The 20,783-nt window shown below is 42.5% G+C and overlaps 2 protein-coding genes across 3 annotated transcripts in view; one reads left to right on the forward strand and one right to left on the reverse strand.

Moving 5' to 3' along the window:
• Positions 1–20,783, reverse strand: part of vipr2 (vasoactive intestinal peptide receptor 2) — a 41,903-nt gene that overhangs the window by 14,784 nt on the left and 6,336 nt on the right. The window contains exons 4-13 of one of the 2 annotated variants that reach the window (XM_055229971.1): positions 20,004–20,101; positions 18,593–18,690; positions 17,976–18,114; positions 16,677–16,827; positions 14,920–14,980; positions 14,521–14,590; positions 14,033–14,124; positions 13,533–13,671; positions 13,128–13,169; positions 11,596–11,728 (exon numbers count right to left, since the gene is read on the reverse strand). In XM_055229971.1, the coding sequence (XP_055085946.1) occupies positions 11,596–11,728; positions 13,128–13,169; positions 13,533–13,671; positions 14,033–14,124; positions 14,521–14,590; positions 14,920–14,980; positions 16,677–16,827; positions 17,976–18,114; positions 18,593–18,690; positions 20,004–20,101 (1,023 nt within the window). Of the gene's footprint in view, positions 1–10,183; positions 11,729–13,127; positions 13,170–13,532; positions 13,672–14,032; positions 14,125–14,520; positions 14,591–14,919; positions 14,981–16,676; positions 16,828–17,975; positions 18,115–18,592; positions 18,691–20,003; positions 20,102–20,783 lie in introns of those variants that run through there. The other variant, XM_055229972.1, reaches the window with a different exon arrangement.
• On the forward strand, positions 4,198–6,258 carry ccl34b.4 (chemokine (C-C motif) ligand 34b, duplicate 4). The gene is made up of 4 exons (XM_033986080.2): positions 4,198–4,326; positions 4,780–4,888; positions 5,036–5,110; positions 5,508–6,258. The coding sequence occupies exons 1-4, from the start codon at positions 4,251–4,253 to the stop codon at positions 5,812–5,814; spliced, it is 567 nt and encodes a 188-aa protein (XP_033841971.1). The 5' UTR covers positions 4,198–4,250; the 3' UTR covers positions 5,815–6,258.

The raw sequence follows: 20,783 nt of genomic DNA on the forward strand, positions 1-20,783 counted from the left end.
TTTTGTGTGCTGGTGTGTGCTTTTGTGTGCTGGTGTGTGCTGGTGTGTGCTTTTGTGAGCTGGTGTGTGCTGGTGTGTGCTTTTGTGTGTTGATGTGTGTTGGTGTCCTGGTGTTTGCTGGTGTGTGCTGGAGTGTGCTGGTGTGTGCTTTTGTGTGCTGGAGTGTGCTGGTGTGTGCTTTTGTGTGCTGGAGTGTGCTGGCGTGTGTTGGTGTGTGTTTTTTTGTGCTGGTGCGTGCTGGTGTGTCCTGGTGCGTGCTGGTGTGTGTTTTTGTGTGCTGGTGTGTCCTTTTGTGTGCTGGTGCGTGCTGGTGTGTGCTGGTGTGTGCTTTTATGTGCTGGTGTGTGCTGGTGTGTGTTTTTGTGTGCTGGTGTGTGCTTTTGTGTGCTGGTGTGTGTTTTTGTGTGCTGGTGTGTGCTTTTGTGTGCTGGTGTGTGTTTTTGTGTGCTGGTGTGTGCTTTTGTGTGCTGGTGTGTGCTTTTGTGAGCTGGTGTGTGCTGGTGTGTGCTTTTGTGTGTTGATGTGTGTTGGTGTCCTGGTGTTTGCTGGTGTGTGCTGGAGTGTGCTGGAGTGTGCTGGTGTGTGTTGGTGTGTGTTTTTTTGTGTTGGTGCGTGCTGGTGTGTGCTGGTGTGTGCTGGTGCATGCTGGTGTGTCCTGGTGCGTGCTGGTGTGTGTTTTTGTGTGCTGCTGTGTGCTGGTGCGTGCTGGTGTGTGCTGGTGTGTGTTTTTGTGTGCTGGTGTGTCCTTTTGTGTGCTGGTGCGTGCTGGTGTGTGCTGGTGCGTGCTGGTGTGTGCTGGTGCGTGCTGGTGCGTGCTGGTACGTGTTGGTGTGTGCTGGTGCGTGCTGGTGCGTGCTGGTGTGTGCTGGTGCGTGCTGGTGTGTGCTGGTGCATGCTGGTGCGTGCTGGTGTGTGCTGGTGCGTGCTGGTGCGTGCTGGTGTGTGCTGGTGTGTGCTTTTGTGTGCTGGTGTGTGCTGGTGCGTGCTGGTGTGTGCTGGTGTGTGCTGGTGTGTGCTGGTGCGTGCTGGTGTGTGCGATGCTAAACAAAGATCAGCCTTGGATTCTGTAGAAAACAGAGCCATCCGCTGTTTCCTGGGAGTGCACAAGTTTGTCCCTGTTTTGGCAGCACAGGGTGATATGGGGTGGGTCCCTGGCTTAATCCAAAGAAACTGTGATATGATCAGACTGTGGTGTTGTGAAAAAATTACAGTTCTAGATGAAAAGTAATCCATTTGTGAAGCTCGGTGAGTTTTGAAATACAGAAAAAAAAGTTTATTATTTATTACAACAGATACAGACAGGACAGGGCCCAGGCCTGCCCTGGTCACAGACTGGTCGCCTCCCGGCCTCTCCCCCAGTTCCCCTCTCAGTCTACAGTCTCAGCAACAGGGATCCTTCCCCTGGACACAGAAACCGTGAGGTTTTCTCAAGCCCCTGAAGAAGAAAGACTTTGTGGTTTATGGGAGTTGGAGAAGTGGAAAGTGAAGCTCATTTTTTGTTGTTTTGTCCATTTTATGATGAATTTAGAAATCCTTTATTTGATGAAGTGTTCACCCAATGCCCTGATATGTTCTGGTGTTCTGGTAAGATGAAATGGTTGTTTGATTCTTATGTTATGTTATGTGCTTCATTTCTCTGTAAAGCCCGGAAGAAGCAGCAGATGGGTTTGTTTAAATGAGTCCATAGTTTTTTGTAACACACGTGTGTGGACTATTGTAATTTTGTTAATGGTGTCTTATAAGCTCATTAAAGGGCTTGGCACTCTTTGTGTGACACACACACAAAAAAAGAATGAACTCATGACATTTCGTGTGTCAGTAATATGAACTGTGGCTATTATTTCCTTGGCGATGTTTGACTTTAGTTTCCAGAGAATTATTACTTTCAGAATGACACAACACCAACAGAAACTGACACTTGAAGACAAGACAGAGCATTTCCTTCCTCTGTGGTTTCACTACATCATCCTCTGCATCATATGACCCTCTCCTCTGCTCCTCTGCTCCTCTAATCCTCCATATGATTTTGTGCATTACTTGTTGCATATTCACTCATTATAAATCAGAGGTTATGTCCTGACAGTCACTCTTACTTGAAGTATACTTTCCTCGCATACTTTTTGATTGACTTACTGGCCAAAGGTTTTTCCCGGCTCAGCTTTTATTATGAAGATTACCCATGTTTCATGTGTCTTGTGTTTGTTTCATATTTTGCTGATTCAGGTCTGGAGCTGTGTGAATCAGGAGGAAACAATTGTGATTCTTTTGTCTTTAAGTCATGTTCTAACGCTATGGCCTCCTCAGAAACACACCTCCCGCAGTTGTGTTTTGTTTCATTCACACATGTTTGAGTAACACTCGCTCAAAATGCTCTGTTCCATTTTGTGACAGTTGTTGATAGTTGTGGTAGTTTTCAAGTGAACAGCTCCTTTTACCTTTAGTTCAGTAGAGATTGATAATTTCAGGTCTGAAATGATCCAAAGGATTCTAGTGAAGGTGTGTGGAGTTTAAAAACACAGTGGAGCACTTCCTGTATTACCACATGACATCACAAGGTGGAACAGAGTGTTTTCTGTTTAAGGGAACTCTAAATATGCAGGGTTTGTGTGTTAAACATGTGTAAATGAAACAAAACACAACTCCAGGTCTGTTTGTGATGAGGAAACAACATTAGAACATAGATCAGGAAATGTCGTAACATGGGCCCTTCAGAGACACTGCAGGTGAAGAGGAAATATCAGTTTGAAGCTTCTCCATATTTTATGTGTAAAAATTACCAGAGTGTGTCACATCAGAGGCTTTTAAAAAAGAGCAGAAAGAATCAGATTTAAATTTCTTGCTTCTTTTTGCTGACACTTGAGAAACTAAAAATACAGAGGGGATTTTGGATCTTATTTAGAATTTGAGAAAACAAAATCTCACTTGCCTTAAACCTTAATTTAAATCAGCCTTTGAATCAGATATAAAAACGTCTATTTGCGTGCGGACTGCAGGACGAACATCTACATCACTGTCATGAAGCACTTTGAAATGTGAAATCTTCAGATTATGACAGTAATGATTCACACTTGATTCACACTTGTCAAGGCATTTCAAAAAATAAAAAATAAAAATCAGCACATCTACAATTCTGTTCTCTCCAAAATATCACAATAAATATTATACTGTGAGATTTCAATATTATTATTACATCCCTGTTTGTTACCATGACTTTTAAAGTAGTAGACTAAAGAAAGTCCTAAGTAGTGGCTCTGCTGACACAAGATGAGCTGATGTAACTTTTAGGCAATATCAGCTTTTATGTATTTGTTATTTATGTATTTGTACTTCACTTAAAGCTACTGTCACTGTATTAGATTTTGATTGAGCAGTGGAGGTCAGATGTTCCTCTGCCTTAGTTGGTCCAGACTCAGCTGTGCTCTCTGCTCTTTAATAGTGCTTCAGTCAGATGAGTGAGTTACACAATATGTGTACACTCAGTTATTATTATTATTTTTAATGTATAGTATTTAATGAATATGTATAATGCTATTTCTGCTGATGTCTTTTGATGGAGGAAATTTGCAATTACTGAATGGAAGGAATTCAAACCTGGACGGGATTATTTTCATTATTTTACTTTTTATATTATTTATGATATTATTATTATTATTATTATTATTATTATTATTATTATTATTATTATTATTATTATTATTATTATTATTATTATTATTATTATTACTGTAGCCTGTATAGCTGCAGATGAGATTAATATTTGAATAAAAATTTGATCACAAAAAAATTAAAAGGGAATAAATAAATAAACTACATGGATGATTTAACTTAAAAAGAAAAAAAAAAAGAAAAGATGAGTGAGTTTATTGTGACCTGTCATAGGTCTAGTTCATTTTGACTAATGCAGAGTCACTACTGATCATTGACAAACACACATTCTTGTCATTCTTTTTCTTGATGAGTAATGCTTGAGTTTTCTCCCCAGTTCTCGGCTCACTGGGCTCCCTCGGCTCCATCTGCGGTATCGTCACTTGATTTTCCATTTGTGAAGTTTCGAAAGTTTTTCCGAAGTGGACGATGACTTTGTGGAAACCCCCAGTTCTTTTTGTGTCTACAACTAAAGGATGTGGGCTTCTGCTTTTTGGTTCTTATAAAAGCCACGGCTCCTGTCTCTGTCTCATTCACTCTCTCTCATTCACTCTCTGCACTCTCACAAACCTATTTATTTAATCTATTTATTTAAATTTTGTCTTATGAAAATGTTCCCCTGTGTGAAAGTGTCTGTTCTTCTGGCCGTCATGGCTCTGTCTCACTCTTCGTCTGCCACAGGTGAGTTAGAGTTACAATTTTAACTAAACATTCATCCGTCAATCATTTTTACCTTGTGCTGCATCATGTAACTTTTCTGGTGGAGACTGTGCACCATGTTGTTGCCAATGGCGCTGTCGTTGCTTTGCCTGAAATGTCCCGCAGTATGGCATTATAAGACTAATTGCATATATTCGGGTACATATGTTTCTGCTGCAAACGTTGCCTTCTGACAGTGAGTGAGCTCGCCTCTCCACAGATATGACCTGTAACTTGGCCTGGTTGTGTCACCTGCTGAAAAGTTGAATGCCATACTGTGGAACGCTATAAGCAAAGCCATGACATCTCCACGGAGACAAACAGCTCCACGCTCTCCACTAGAAAAGTTTGTGAAAAATTGTGTGTGTGTTGTGTGTGTGTGTGTGTGTGTGTCCCAGTGGAGAAGTTGTCTTAAAGTGTGTGTTTTTGTTCCAGTGGAGAAGTTGTCCTCCTGCTGTAAACTTGTGAGCACTGATCCAGTCAAGGAGAAAATCACTGGAATTTTACCTCAAAGAAAGAATGGAGAATGTGTAGACGCCTATATGTGAGTACAACTGATACTGCTACTGCTGTTACTGCTACTACTGCTACTACTGCTACTACAACAACCCTCACTACTCTACACTACACTATGACTGCCTTTGTTCATCATTTTAAACATCTTATATGTTATAATCTCTTTCTCTCTCAGAGTTCAGACAGAGAAGAATCTGTACTGTGTGTTTCCTGGAGCGTCCTGGGTCAGACCTCATGTGCAGGCGTTTAGGTGAGACACTGTCCCGCCAGAGACAACCACTTCACCTGAGTTCAGTCAATTACATTCATGAAGATAGAGTCAAAATGTCAAAATATGTATATTACCAGGTTGACTAAAACTATAATGGGCTAAAACTGGACTAAAACTGGTCTAAAACTAGACTAACACTGGACTAAAACTAGACTAAAACTAAACTAAAACTAAACTAAAACTAAACTAAAACTAAACTAAAACTAAACTAAAATTAGACTAAGGACACATGTTTTGTGCTTTTCAGTACACTTAAACAATCAAACATGCTTTTTTAGTCTGTTAAAATCCTAAAATATTACACCGTGGGGCTTTAATTATATTAAAAGGTCACAGTGACCCTGGTCTTCTGCTCTGATGGTTTCTTTTCTTTCAGACAAAAACAGGCTAAAGCCAAAGCTCAGGCTCCCACCAAGAAGTCTCTGCTCTCCATCCTCTCCACCAGAGCTCCTCCCCCTTCAGCTACCTCTGACACAGTGACCTCCTCCACGGTTTGGTCCTCTGACCCAACCTCCATCTTCTCCTCTAGCACTCCTCCACCCACCTCCACCTCTGACCTCACCTCTGACCCAGCCAGCTCCACCACAGATATGTCCTCCTCTGGATCCTATAGCTTGACCTCTGACCTGTCCTCTGTTACTGATGATGACGTGTCTTCTGGAGAACTCGATTTCTATGTCTAGTTTTACATTATATAACAGTCCAGGAAGCACAATGTAACTTTGATCTGTCTCTTGATACTTCGCAGTGACTAGTGTTTGACATGCATCTTTATTGGCAGAATATTCAGTAGTTTCCATGGTGACACAATGCACACATTAGCAAACGCAGACAAAAAAGTGTAAAAAAACTCAAGAAAAAATACAACATGGACTTAAACAGCACATGGTCCTGTTTAGGAGTTTGATTTTCAACAAAAAGGTGAGAGCGACTAACGGAAAAACTGTTGGCTAATGCTAGCTAGCTTGTGACTGTAATGTTACTTGAGAGAGACTTAACAGGTTTATTTGTCTTACATTTTAGTTTGTCTTTTGTTTAGCCAAAGATCTCTCTGTGAAGCACTTATTTTTAAGCAGAAGTATTTATTTGATTAAATGAAGCAAAACAGTTTTATTTATTTCTTGGATTGTTGCCATGTACTGAACATTTGAATGTATTTATTTTGTGTTTTGGTTTTATTTTCAAAAATGTCAAAGTGAACTGTTCAATAAAGAGTCTAGATTGTGAGTCTGTCTATGTCTCAACTGCTTTGGGAATTTAAACTAAATATTGCAAAACTAGTTTCATAGATTGACGTCCATATAATATCATTAATACTTTGAAGTGATATCATGCTAGGAGTGTTTTACATGTATCTCTATGGTGGAATGTTCTGCAGTTACCATGGTGACACAATCCACACATTGGTAAACACAGCCAAAACATTTTAAGTCTGAAAACTCAAGAAATGATGACATCAGCTGTAGAGTATTAATAGATTCCAGATATAGCACTTATGCTAAAGTAGAGTTTTTACAGTGCATTTTGGACAATTGTTTATTCTAGATTAAATAAAGTAAACATATTACGGCACATTGGCAGAGTATTTATTTTGTGCTTTTGCATTTGATCCATTTGTTGTGGTGTTTGCCAGGACAAATTTCAGGTTCTCTCTGTTTTCCGCTGATGAGATCCAGAAAATGTAATTGTCTCTGTGTGGCAGACGTCTGTGAGGTTTATGCAGAGTCACTCTAAAAGGTCAGAGCTTAGGAGGTTAAGGTCAGGCTCTGGACATGGAGCTGTGAGTGGGTTAGAGGTCAGAGGTTAGGAGGTTAAGGTCAGGCTCTGGACATGGAGTTGTGAGTGGGTTAGAGGTCAGAGGTTAGGGGGTGAGGGTCAGGCAGTGTATGTCACTGACAACATGTTAAACACTTGTGAGGAAAACTTCACTGAAGGACACATCTCTATTTACAAAGGTATGTCTTTGTGTGTTGTGGCTAATGCTAATGCTAATAAACTGACACTGTGTCCTTAGGCAAGGCGCTTCACCCACATTCCGTAGTATGAATGTGGTGTGTTAGTGTTGGTGGTGGTGGAGCCAATGGTGCACACTGGCCTCGCTTCCTTCATTCTGCCCTAGGGCAGCTGTGACTACATTAGGAGCTTACACCACAGTTTGGAGTGAATGAATAAAAGTATATATAAAAATATAAAGTGTGTAACATTTGAACATGATACTAACTATCATTTCATTTTGAGATACACTCCTGAAATATCTCAAAATGACATGAAAATTAGTATGAGGAAGCACACAAGAGGAAGCACACAAGAGGAAGCACACACAAGAGGAAGCACACAAGAGGAAGCACACACAAGAGGAAGCACACACAAGAGGAAGCACACAAGAGGAAGCACACAAGAGGAAGCACACACAAGAGGAAGCACACACAAGAGGAAGCACACAAGAGGAAGCACACAAGAGGAGGCACACACAAAAGGAAGCACACAAGAGGAAGCACACAAGAGGAAGCACACAAGAGGAAACACACAAGAGGAAGTAGTCTGTTGTCCCAAGTGCTGGGGTTACAGAAGGTTCAAAATAAAAACATTCCACTCACTGCACAGTTCCCATTATTGCACCATATAAATATTGCACATTCCATTCATTGCACAATGCCCATTATTTCAGTCAGTTTGGCTCATTCAAGACACTTACATTTTATACCCACTCCTTTCGTATTTTCACAAACATGCAAATATGTCTCCATAGAAAGGTTAAAATCACATTGTCACTGTAGATGATGCATATTTGGTTTGATCATGACCAGTTTTTCGTTTGAGCTTTAAAAGAACTGTACATGGAACATTCTCTCAGGGTTATCAGGAGACTATTCCACTGGTTCCCACTTTGGAGAGATAATACATCCTGACCAAAGGAGGTTCGTCTGTGTGGGGTCACAGGTCAACTCCTGGGGGTAGCTCATGTGGTCCTTGCTAAATTGTCTTTATATTTAATGTACTCCTTTAACAGTGGTGGTTGAGAGAGTGTAGGACCTATAAATTAGGCAAGCGCTTTTAAGGTTGACCATGTTGTTCTGTGCTTTCTCAGAATGTGACAGTGGTGGTGGGAAATGTTTTTGTTTTTTTATTTATTTGGAATCAGATCAAGTTCTACTTTGTTAAGAGAGACATTTGATTGCTTTAGTTCAGTGTGACATTTTGAGAAGTACATACAGACCATTTTTGTGGTGCTTAACAAGAGGCACCAGTCCTTAAGTTGTGCACAGACGATAAGGCTGTGAGGTCATCAGCAAATGTGAGGTCATCAGCTGTTTGCTGAACATTTTTGGCTTGAGTGTAGATGATTGCATCATCCACATACATCTGTATTTGGACAAGCATTTGGTTATTGCTAAAGTGGGAGAATAAAATCGGCCCAAAGATTGACCCCTGTGGGACACCAACATCACCGTCTAAACATGAAGATTTTACACCTGCAACTACCACATACTGTTTCCTGTGGGACAGATACAATGTAAACCATTGAAGAGCTTGACTTGATGGTAAACTGAGTAAATCTGGACAGCAAGATCTGATGGTTTACGGAGTTGAAGGCTTTCTTCAAGTCTAAGAAGAAGTTTCTACAATGAGTCTTTCCCCTTGGGTTAAACCACTTAAATAAATCCAAAAAATGACTGCAGTGGGACATGAGCGCTAACACGAGGCACTAGGTTTAATTTGGACACATGCAGCTCTGCCTTGTGTTTATCTAGACTTACTTCATGGCAATTTTTGGAGTATGTTGCCACCTTTAGGTAAAAGCAGGTTACAACAACCTAAACTGGAGTCAACATAAATAATCTGTTATTTTGTTTTGTTTTAAAGGGAATTTGAAGTGAATGTTTTAAAATGAAAGATTTATGGTGACTTATCTAAACACTGAATGCAATACTTTACACTTAACCATTTGAGACCATGTGGTTTGCTCTTTGGTCTCGTTTTTATTTTAAATCTAAAAAAGAGATCAACACACACAAACATAGAAAATGCCATTCTGTTTGGATAATTAAATCATACCATAAACAACATAATACAGGGGCCGCTCATGTGCTTAGAGCGGCTCCTGGTGTTCAACAGCGAAAGTGGCCCCTAACTGCACAAACTTCACTTCATTATCACCACCAGCAGGAGGCGCAGTCACCACACAGTCAATCCAAGTGTCCTGCAGAAATGACCTTTGACCTTACAGTTGACAAATTCCAGTTTGATGATGTCATGTGATTTAAAGTTCATCGGATTTTGAAAAAAAGTTTACGTTGATGAGTTGCTCCAACACTTCAGTACTCCAACACTTCAGTACTCCAATACTTCAGTACTCCAATATTTCAGTACTCAGGCTAAAGATGTGGAAAACACCGCAAGACTAAACTAGGACTAATACTGAACCAGGACTCAAACCATAAACCAGAACTAAACCAGGACTAAAACAGAACTAAACCAGGACAAAACCAGGACTAAACCAGGGCTAAACCAGGGCTAAACCAGGGCTAAACCAGGACTTGCTCAAACCTCCTCTCCGTCTCTCAGTATTTACATAAACACATGTGAAGTGCTATAAACGGTCTACAGCTGGACTGGGGCCCAAACTGGGGCTCAAACTGGGCCTGGACCAGGATTTGGACCAGGATTCGCTAAGAGACTGTGGCCTAAGGCATAAATGATTTAATGATATAAATTTGAAAAAAATCTCCAAACAGGAGTTAGTAGTATTCAAAATAATATTAGTTGTAGCACTTTTCCTTTGAACTTTTAGCTTTTTACTGGTTTAAATACATTACTTTATAAACCAAACTAAACCAGGTCTAAACAAAGACTAAACCATGTCTATATCAGGTCTAAATCAGGACTAAACAAGGTCTAAACCAAACGAATGTAACCAAAGACAAAAATTGCAGCCTATTCTTCAAATCGATGTAATCTTCTGCTTGATTGGTGGAGACAGGGACAGACTTGTGATTGGGAGAGGGTGCAACATGTGACAGAAAGTAATTGATTAACGCTAATGCATCTGGAGGTTTATTACCAGTTTAATATAAAAATATACAATGGAATCATAAATGAACAGCACATTTAAAAAAAAATCAAGTGTGGAGCCTGTGGAAGGTTGGTGTTTCTATTTCCTGATCTGAGCCAAACACAATAAGAGCACAGGTAAATGTGTTTGGGAGGGCATCTGTGTTTAGTTGCATGTGAAGGACCCTGAGAGAACATTTTAAACACGTCGTCTGCAGAATAAGACAGGAGAGTTTGTTGTTTGTGGAGGAAATGATGGAACTTCATAAATGAAAAAAATTGCTTCTGTGGAAATTGTGATTTTGATTGTGATGAATCAGTCCTGATGTAAATGTTTTGCAAAAATCTGATGGACCCAAGGTTGGAATAAACTAGAGATTTCATGCTATAAAAATCTAGAATGATCATGTCACTAAAATGTCGATCCAAAAAGGCTCCTGTTAAAAACAAAATGTACTTCTCTGATCTAATCTAATCTAAACTTCAACTCAAATAATAAAACTATCTTTGATCTCAGTAGTTATCGTGTCACTTTCTGGAAGAACTACTCCATGGAAACAGAAAGTTAAAACAGACAGAAACAGAACCAGTCAGAACATTCTCCATGGAGATAGATACGTTTTCAGAATATTATAATCAAAGGAACTACATTTTCATGTAAAAAGCAGGAAGAGTCTGGTCTGTGGAGATGCAAGCCCACACAGTAAAACACATGCTTTTCCAGTGCTTTTATTGACAGTGAGGCATTCACTGATGTGGGACAGTTTGTTTATGTGTTTGTCCACCAGTGAGAGGGTACGTGGTACAATCCTCAACCAAGTGCTGTCATTGTGTCTTTGGGCAAGGCACTTCAGCCCTATTGTTCTCTCCAGTCACAATAATAGGAAAATAATAGAGAGTAGAGTGAATCAATCTGAGGCAGTTTTTGGCCAGTCTAAATATTGTGATTCAAAAGAAAATATATTTTTAGATTTGAACAGTGGCTCTGACGTTTGGTCTTTTATCATTTTATGTTTACAAAGAATTTCTAACACAGAACACTTCACATTTCAAAACAGAGTAATGGCTTTAGTCTGTGTTTAGTCCTGGTTTAGTTCTGGTTTAGTCCTGTTTCAGTCCTGGTTTAGACCTGATTTAGACCTGGTTTAGTCCTGGTTCAGTCCCAGTTTAGACCTGGTTTAATCATAGTATATTCCCAGTTTAGAACAGATTGAGTCCTGGATCAGTCCTGGTTCAGTCCTGATATAGTCCTTTGTTGAGTCCTGATAAAGTTCTTTGTTCAGTCCTGATATAGTTCTTTGTTCAGTCCTGGTTCAGTTCTGGTTCAGTCCTAGTTCAGTCCTGATATAGTCTTTTGTTCAGTCCTGGTTCAGTCCTGGTTCAGTCCTGGTATATATCCTGTTATAGCACAGTGGTCTCTGTCTGCAGTATGGACTGTGCCCTGCCATTTCTGTGGGGGGCGATGTTCTTCATGGTGTTGCAGTGAATATTATTTTCAGGTTTGAGAGACAGACTCCTCCAGCCCCGACACACCTCTGCCTGCACCTGACACAGAGAACAGATTAAATAATTCACATTTAGGCGACACATTGTATCAAAATCGACACGTAAACATTTCAAACAGAGCTACTAATTGCAGAGGCCACTGAAGGCAGTACACACATTTAGATGTTTTTAATTAGAAAGCTACATATTTGCCTAGTTTGCAAGTTGCCAACAAAAAAATAGTAGTAACAATAGATAATGCTATTTAAATACCATATGCAAAGTTTAGTAGTGAACAAGTGGATTACACTTCCACTCCAAGGCACACCAGGGGTGTCCAAACTATGGCCCGGGGGCCAAATGCAGCCCTCAGACCAGTTTTTACTGTCCCTCAGGCCTCTTGCTGAACCAGCCCAATTAATCATAAGCAATACTTTTTACAGCAAATTAAACTATTTCTATCACTATAACCTCAAACATCACATTGCGTTGTCATACAGACCTAAAATGAATGTGTTTCAAGCACAGTGGCTCTGTCAAAGCTGTGTATAAAACACTGCACTGCACTGATCACAGGTCTGTGGCCCTCTGCTTTGAATATGTTTTGAGATGTGGGCCTGATCTAAACCATGCCGTGCTCAAGGACAATTACGTAGAGTTCTGTGGCCTGTGCACAACCCTCATGACACCTGTACAACCCTCATGACACCTGCACAACCCTCATGACACATACACAACCCTCATTACAACTGCACAACCCTCATTACACCTGCACAACCCTCATTACACCTGTACAACCCTCATGACACCTGTACAACCCTCATGACACCTGCACAACCCTCATGACACCTGCACAACCCTCATGACACCTGCACAACCCTCATGACACCTGCACAACCCTCATTACGCCGGTACAACCCTCATGACACCTAAACAAACCCTCATTACACCTGCACAACCTGCATTCACACCTGCACAACTGAATGAGCCACGCCCCGGTGACGTCATTACGCGGTGCTGTTGATGTCACGCACCAGTGCTTATCACTTTAGCTGAGAAAATAAAACCACTGGCAAAAATATCTCTTACATAGTGAGGCAGAGCCCTGCTGTGATACTCCTTTGTGGTTTATAGGTTAAACAACAGTGTGGAGAAGCGAGGACAAGAGCAGACAAGGTATTTATTCACTCTTTCCTCTTATCTTCTATCCTCTCTGAGAAGACAGGGCTCGTCCTGATGTAGGCTTGTGGGCGGAGCCTTGGACAGAACGTTACAGCTAACCATACAGAGGGTTCGAACAGGGCCCAGGAGATTATATTAAATTACTCAATGGATGACATATAAAACCTCTTCAGGCATGTGATTGATGAGGGAGCGATGTTATAAAAAAGTGATATGTCTTCTTTGAAATAACTTGGATTATTATGCAGTGTAGAATGGTGTTTTAATGTGGACTTACTTCACTGTTGAGGAAACAGTAGAGAACAGCCACAATCAGACCCTGAAAAAACAGAGAAGCTTTAATTATAATATTAATACAGGAATAAGAAGAGAGGCTGTGATTGGCTGAGAGTGACATGGACTTGGCTATGATTGGATGACCGTGACAAGGGTGCTTCTGTGATTGGTAGTAAAAAGGACCTGGCTGTGACTGACTGATAGTGAAAGAGACTCAACTCTGATTGGCTGAGAGTGAATGGTGGGCCTCTGTGACTGACGCAGAGTGAAAGGGACTCAACTTTGACTGGTCGATAGTGAAGGGACTTGGCTGTGATTGGCTGACACTGAGAAGGACTTGGCTGTGATTGGCTGACACTGAGAAGGACTTGGCTGTGATTGGCTGACATTGAAAGGAAGCGTGTACCTGGAACGAGCCCAGTCCCAGCTCAAACAGGATTTTGACCTGTCTGACTGTTTTGTCGCCCGGATCCATGACGTAAACGAAGAGCACATAGTTCACACCAAACAGAGGAATCAGCAGCAGAGTGGACTTCGCCAGGCGCCTGGAAATGTACCAGAGTAAAGCTTTATATGAGACAGGAGAAGAGAGGAGCAGAGCCAGAGGAGCAGAGAGAAACAGAGCCAGAGGAGCAGAGCCAGAGGAGCAGAGTCAGAGGAGCAGAGTCAGAGGAGCAGAGCCAGAGGAGCAGAGCCAGAGGAGCAGAGTCAGAGGAGCAGAGTCAGAGGAGCAGAGCCAGAGGAGCAGAGCCAGAGGAGCAGAGTCAGAGGAGCAGAGTCAGAGGAGCAGAGTCAGAGGAGCAGAGCCAGAGGAGCAGAGCCAGAGGAGCAGAGCCAGAGGAGCAGAGCCAGAGGAGCAGAGCCAGAGGAGCAGAGTCAGAGGAGCAGACAGGAGCAGTGTTGTACTTGTACTGTGACTGTTCGTTTCCTCCGACATTACTGCAGCGAACCTTCTGCACCAGGATGTGAATGATGCTGATGAAGAACAGGAAGTTTAACTGTAAAAAACAAAAACATGTGTCACTGGTACTTTTACATAAAGATATGAATGAATTATAAAGTCACTGTAACTCTTTCTGTTTCAGTTTTGTCTTTGTGTCATTGGTTTGTTTTTTGCATAATGTTCCATGTCAAACCTGCAGTGGTGTGAACAATCAGACAGAAATCAGATTACTCACATCACATGGAACATCACATTTACATAATCTGATCAGTCCAGAAATCAGATCATGATGGTAAACACATTTACCTGCACACCAGGAGGTCATGTTTAAATGTACAAATCTTACCCTGAGAGTCTCAGTGAGTATGACCCATTAGAACCCATTATAATGACACGTTTGTACAAAAGTCAAATCAAACATATGTGAGGTATTGTTCTGTACTGTACTGACAATGACGGACGCCATGATGGGCCAGTTGATGAGTCTGCTGGGGACCGGGCTCTCATCGATCTCCCAACACCTGAGAATAAACATGCCACATGTTCAGGCTCCAATGCGGGACTTTATAGCTAGGAAATAGACTAAAATAAAGCTTATTCTTTTCACTTTGGATGTTTTAATTGCACTGAAAAACATAGACACTAACACTTCCTCCATTGTGTTTTCATTAAAATGCATAGTTTTTGCTATAATATTCCACAGTATGGTTGACTAATGTGTCTCCATGGAGAATGTTCCCAATTATGGTTTTACTTTCTGTTTCCCTGTAGAGTTTCCAGAAAGTTGCGCAGTGTTGCTTTCAGATTATACTAGAGTTTTACTGGACTCCAGGCAACTTTAAGATCTCACCAAGTGTCATCCAGGTGTATTCTGCAGATCACCCACACACACATGAAGAGCAGAGGGATCCCTGAAACAGAGAGAGAGTGTTAGAGAGGGAGGAGGAGGAGGAGGAGAAGGAGGAGGAGGAGGAGGAGGAGAACGAGAGACACAGGGAGACAGAGGAAGAGGAGAGAGACCCACACACACATGAAGAGCAGAGGTATCCTTGAAAAAGAGAGCGAGTGTTAGAGAGGGAGGAGAAGGAGGAGGAGAGACCCACACACACACATGAACAGCAGAGGAATCCCTGAAACAGAGAGAGAGGAGTGTTAGAGAGGGAGGAGGAGGAGGAGTGTTTGAGATTTAGAGAAGAGAATGTGTTATGGCAGAAAGTACGTTTGGAGCTGAGCCGAGGGGAAACAGGAGGACGAGAGACAGATGCACAGACAGAGGAGGAGAAGGGAAGGAAAGAGGGGAAGAGAGAGGAGGAGGAGGAAGAAGAGGAGAAACAGAGAAAGAGGAGGGGGGCAGGAGGATGAGAAACAGATGCACAGACAGGAGAAGGAGGAGGAGGAGGAAGAAGAAGAAGAAGGGGAGATACAGAGATAGAGTAGGGGGACAAGAGGACGAGAGACAGATACACAGACAGAGGAGGAGAGCAGGAGGAGAGAGTGAATGAGAAAGAGAGAGAGAGGGGGGAGGGAGAGAGGGGGAGGAAAGAGGGGGTGGGACAGGGAGGGAAACAGAAGTATGAGACAGATGCACACAGAGAGGAGGAGGATAAGGAGGAGAGGGGTAGGAGAGTGAGGAGGAGGAGGAGGAGAAGAGGGACAGGTGAAGGATGGAGAGGGGGAGAGGGAGAGAGGGAAGATAAAGAGACAAGGAGGAAGAGTAGGAGAGGCGAAAAGGGGAGGGGTGAGAGAGAGATGGAACAGGGATTTCACACTAAAAGACAAACATGACAACACTGTTTATACTGACACTTCAGAGGAGACAGATGAGGAGGAGGAGGAAAGAGAGAGAAAGCGAGAGAGGAAGGGGTGAGCACAATGCAGGCTGCTATTGTTTTTAGCCAGATTTTAGCCTGATTCACACTGCACAAGCATCCGAGCTGCTAACAGGACTCATGTGAAACCTGTCCAAAATGAATTCTAATTAGAAACAGGGCTCAGATCGTCCTAAATACTGTGACCAATGGCCTCCTGTTGTCTGAGTACTTATATGAAACTGACTTGTTGGAGCATTCTTCTATGTTATAACATTGTTCCTGCATTAAAAACTTGCCTGAAGAGGTTTTAGATGTATCAATGTTATTTAGTGATCTCTCACAGGCCCTATTCAAACTCTACTTACAAATATAGCAGCAAGAGCCTGTTCAAGACTCCACCCACAAGCCTTTATCACCCATGCTCCCACACAGCTGTTTTCCAGAAAGATACAACAACAACACATAAAAACTTCACAAACTCATAATTTATATAGACGTTTTATGTTTAAAATCTTGCAGACTGTTTTGTTTATATTCATTAGTTAAAGCAGGAGTGTCCAAACTATGGCCCTGGGGCCTAATGCAACCCTCAGACCAATTTGTGTTGGCCCTTAGGCTTCTCCCTCAACTAGCTCTATTAGTCAGATGCAGTCATTTTTAGCCTCATTACTATTACTATACTGACCACCACTCTGTGGCCCTCCGCCTGTGGCCCTCCACCTGTGAGCCTTGGTGAGAAATGTTTGGACATGCCTGAGAAGAATTAAATATGAGAGTTTTAAATATAAATCCTCACCCCAACCAATGGCCATGTACACGGCCAGTTTGATGCAGTAGCTGTGGACGACCAGCAGGAGGGTGTGCAGGTACAGACCCTCCACTAGGAGCCAGAAGAAGTTAGCCATCACAAAGTAATTAAACAGGACCACAGTCGCCTTACACCCCACCTAAAGAGGGCACAAGAGAGTCAGAGAGATATACAGAGTCTTATGGTTTGTTAACACGGGGGGGTCAGGGGCATCGAGTTTACATGAAAAGTCTATGGTGGACGTGCATTTAGGCCGCCCTGTGTTTTTGCGGCACTTTTTCAAGCATCAGAGCGGTACCAGTCTGCCATTGATGTGGTATGTCTTGAGCGTTCACTCATCCAAATCTTCAGACGCCAGAGCTAAAAAAGCCTTTTTTGGTGTTTGACGTGCAGCTTCAATCAATCAGAGACTACGCTCCAGTGACGTAGTGACGTCATTATCCGGAAACAGTAGAAAGACATCAGTTACAAACTAGCAACTTAATTATCCTGTGTGCTAGCATAAAGCATAAAGGCTAGTCATGGACCTAGACACGCCACAGAGCCAATCGTCTCCGTTGATGAGTTTTATGCAATAAATACACTAAAGCCACTCTCTCAACCTGGTCTGCAGCGTTCACAAACACATAGGGAAAACAAAACATTTAAAGGCACCCGCAGACCGCAACGGTCGCCCTGGACAACGGACACCCGGACAACGGACACCCTGGAAGCGCATCTGAGACATCTGCCCTCAAATGCAAAAGTGTCCAACTAGAGGGGTCCAACATGTTTTTGATCCCCGATCTGCTGCATTACATGAACCTAAAGGGGGCACAAGAGAGTCAGGGAGTTATACCCCATCTAAGGTAGCACAGATCATGAGGCTATAAATAACTAGATAAGTTACTGCTTAAAAAAAATCCCTCCTGCCCAAAAAACATTTTTCCCATAGAGCGCAATGCAAACACAACCTGCATATGTTTGGCTGACAGGGACTGACCGGGACTGACCGGGACTGACCGGGACTGACCGGGACTGACAGGAACTGACTGGGACTGACAGGGACTGACAGGGACTGACCGGGACTGACCGGGACTGACAGGGACTGACAGGGACCTAAAGCTTTTTTTTTAACCTATTTTCTCGACTCAAAAAAACAGCTTAGTAATTGTTAGCTTGAAGTAGTATTAGTACCAGAGAACGCTAAGTATTGCAGTTGTAGTATTAGTACCAGTGAGGGCTGAGTACTCCAGCAGTAGTATTAGTACCAGAGAGAGTTGAGTACTGCAGTAGTAGTATTAGTACCAGAGAAGGCTGAGTACTGCAGTCCTCTGCCTCACTGTCAGAGAACAGGAGTCCATCTTTAATGAGCACGGCCAAAGCTCGCAGCATAAACGACACAAACAGGTTCAGGTGGATGTAGTTCCTTGTGCAGCGCAGCCTCCTACAAAATAAAAGACCAGAAACCATCAGCCTCCTATAAAATAAAAGCAGAAGGAAGTCAGCCTCCTACAAAATAAAAGCATAGAAAAATAATGCAAGTATATTTAACCAAGCCCCTACAACATAAAAGGCCAAACTAGGCTCCTACGTTAAACCTGAGCAAGTAACATGACTAAATCTATCTCAGGCTAACTATCAGGCTCCTACACAATAAAAGCATACAGTGAGACTACTAAAAAAAAGACCACAAAACCTCAATCTCCTACACAATAAAAACAGCAAAATCATGCTCCTACAAAAAAGGACATGAACAGAGATAGTAAGCAAATCAAACTTGAGTTTCCTACAAAATAAAAGTGCAGTACTCTTGGGCAGCACAGCCTCCTGACATAAGACTAATCAGACCTAAAAAATAAACACATAAATCCTCAGGCTCATTCAAAAACCTTGTTCAAACATAAAGAGTGTTAGAGTTTGACCTGAAGCTGCAGACGATGATGGAGCTGGAGAGCAGAGACACCAGAGACAGACTGTGTCCAACTGTCGAGAGAGTCCACACCACTTTATAGAAGAGCAACTGTGAACACCAGCACACATACAGGAAGATACAGGTTAAATATAAGAACACAGATGAGACTAAAGCAGGACTAAAGCAGGACTAAAGCAGGTCCATTACTGTGTGCTCAAACAGGTCAGAGGATTCTATCAGAGCGTATAATCCCATTGGTTCCTCGTGATTTGACAGTAAATTGGCCTGAATAATCTCATCTAAACATAGAGCGATATCACACACAGATCTGGAGAGACGACTCCAGCCTGAGCGGCGGACATGTTTCTAAGGTTAGAACAGTAAGGTCATTCAGCTAAAGTGTAAGTTTACTTTCATTATCACATTGGCTACAGCTTTTTGAAGGTGCAGATGAGCCACAGGACTCAGAGGCCGAGGGTGAGACAGAGACTGAGGTCAGACGACAGAGCAGTTAGACAACAGTCCACATGGTTCAGAACATTTCCATATGAGCTCAGTGCATAAAGTCTTTATGGTTTAGACCTGGTTTAGTCCTGGTTTAGACCTGGTATAATCTTGTTTTCATTAGTCCTAGTTTAGTCTTGGTTTAGTCCTAGTTTAGTCCTGGCTCAGTCCTGGTTCAGTTATGGTTTATTTCTGTTTTTTGTGCTGGACAATTCACTAATCTGTTTTAAATAGTTCGACGATTTTTAAAGTATTTTTTCAGTTTTGAATGGAACCTGTCTGAACCTCATGATGAAGCACTTTCCTTTCTTTTGTAATCCAAACTCACACGACTTCAGCAGAACTTCCTGGTGACAAAGGTCAGAGGTCACACGTTGTCTGCCTGTCTCTTTTTACTCTCCTCTCTCTAAGTGTGTCTGACCCCAATGTGGCACTGAAGTAAACATTTTGGGACAAACTGGAGCTGTCCTCTTTCCATGTTTACAAAACCAAATGTCGACAGAATCCTTCAAATATTTGAGAAACGTCCAAAAGACCTCTGCCCAAAAACAGTCACAGAGGAAGACTCAACCCGAAACCTCCTCTGAACCGCTCCTCTGCATCCCTTGCTCCTCTACATCCCTTGCTCCTCTGCATCCCTTGCTCCTCTGCATCCCTTGCTCCTCTGCTCCTCTCACCCTCTCCTCTGTATCCTCATCCTCTGCTCCTCTGACCCGCTCCTCTACACCCTCTGCTCCTCCTTCTGTCTCTCCTCTTCCGTCCTCCTCCTCCTCCCCTCTCCGCTCTCTTCTCTACCCCCCCCTTCTTCTCCCCTCCTCCCGTCTCTCCTCCTCACTCTCTTGTCCTTCCTCTCTCCTCTGTGTTACCTCTCCCTGTAGTCTTTGTCCTCTCTCTTCTCCTCCTCTCTTTGTTCTCACCTGTGCAGGTTCGTCTGGAATCCTGGAGCTACAGACTGAGTGGAGGTTGGGGTAGACTTGGGACCAGCCGTGCTCAGTGCAGTTCCGGCTCAAACTGCCTGAAAAAGAAAAGAAGAGATGAGAGGAGAAAATGAGTGATGACATCACTGAGTGGTGTCAGGTTTGGATCATTCTCTCATTTTGACTTCACCTGGTGGATTAAACCTGTTGTAAATATAAATGACAGAAAGGAAAAGAGAAAGGGAGAGGGAGAGTGAGAGGGAGAGAGGGAGAGAGAGAGAGAGGGAGAGAGAGAGGGACATGACACGGTTTATTCATCAAACTGATCAGGGAGAGAGAAAGACAGTGGAGAGATGGACATGGAACATGTCATTTATCTAAGTGATGAAAGAGAGCAGGAGGAGAGAAGTGAGAGAGAGAAAGGAAGGAAAGGGTGGAGAGAAATAAAGTGAGATAGGTAAATAGAAAGAGTCTGGAGAAAATGAAAGGAGAGAGAGGTGACAGAGGAGGGGGAGCAGAAGAGAGAATAAATCATATTCAAACTAAAACTCTCTGCTGCTCATGTTCCGCTGCAGAGCGCCCCCTACATTTCAGAGCAAAGCACAAACATAACCTCAGCAACAGCTCGTTTATTTCAATGTCCCAGAGTCTAGAACAAGCTGAGGGAAAGGCTCTCAAACATAAACAGTTTCACAACTCACAACGTGAGTGAAACAATGTGCTCTCTGACCACTTATCTTCAACAAAACCCCAGTATTGTGCAACACAAATTTGGAAATC

The sequence above is a fragment of the Periophthalmus magnuspinnatus genome, chromosome 20 (genome assembly GCF_009829125.3).
Source record: "Periophthalmus magnuspinnatus isolate fPerMag1 chromosome 20, fPerMag1.2.pri, whole genome shotgun sequence".
In the NCBI taxonomy this organism is placed as follows: domain Eukaryota; kingdom Metazoa; phylum Chordata; class Actinopteri; order Gobiiformes; family Gobiidae; genus Periophthalmus; species Periophthalmus magnuspinnatus.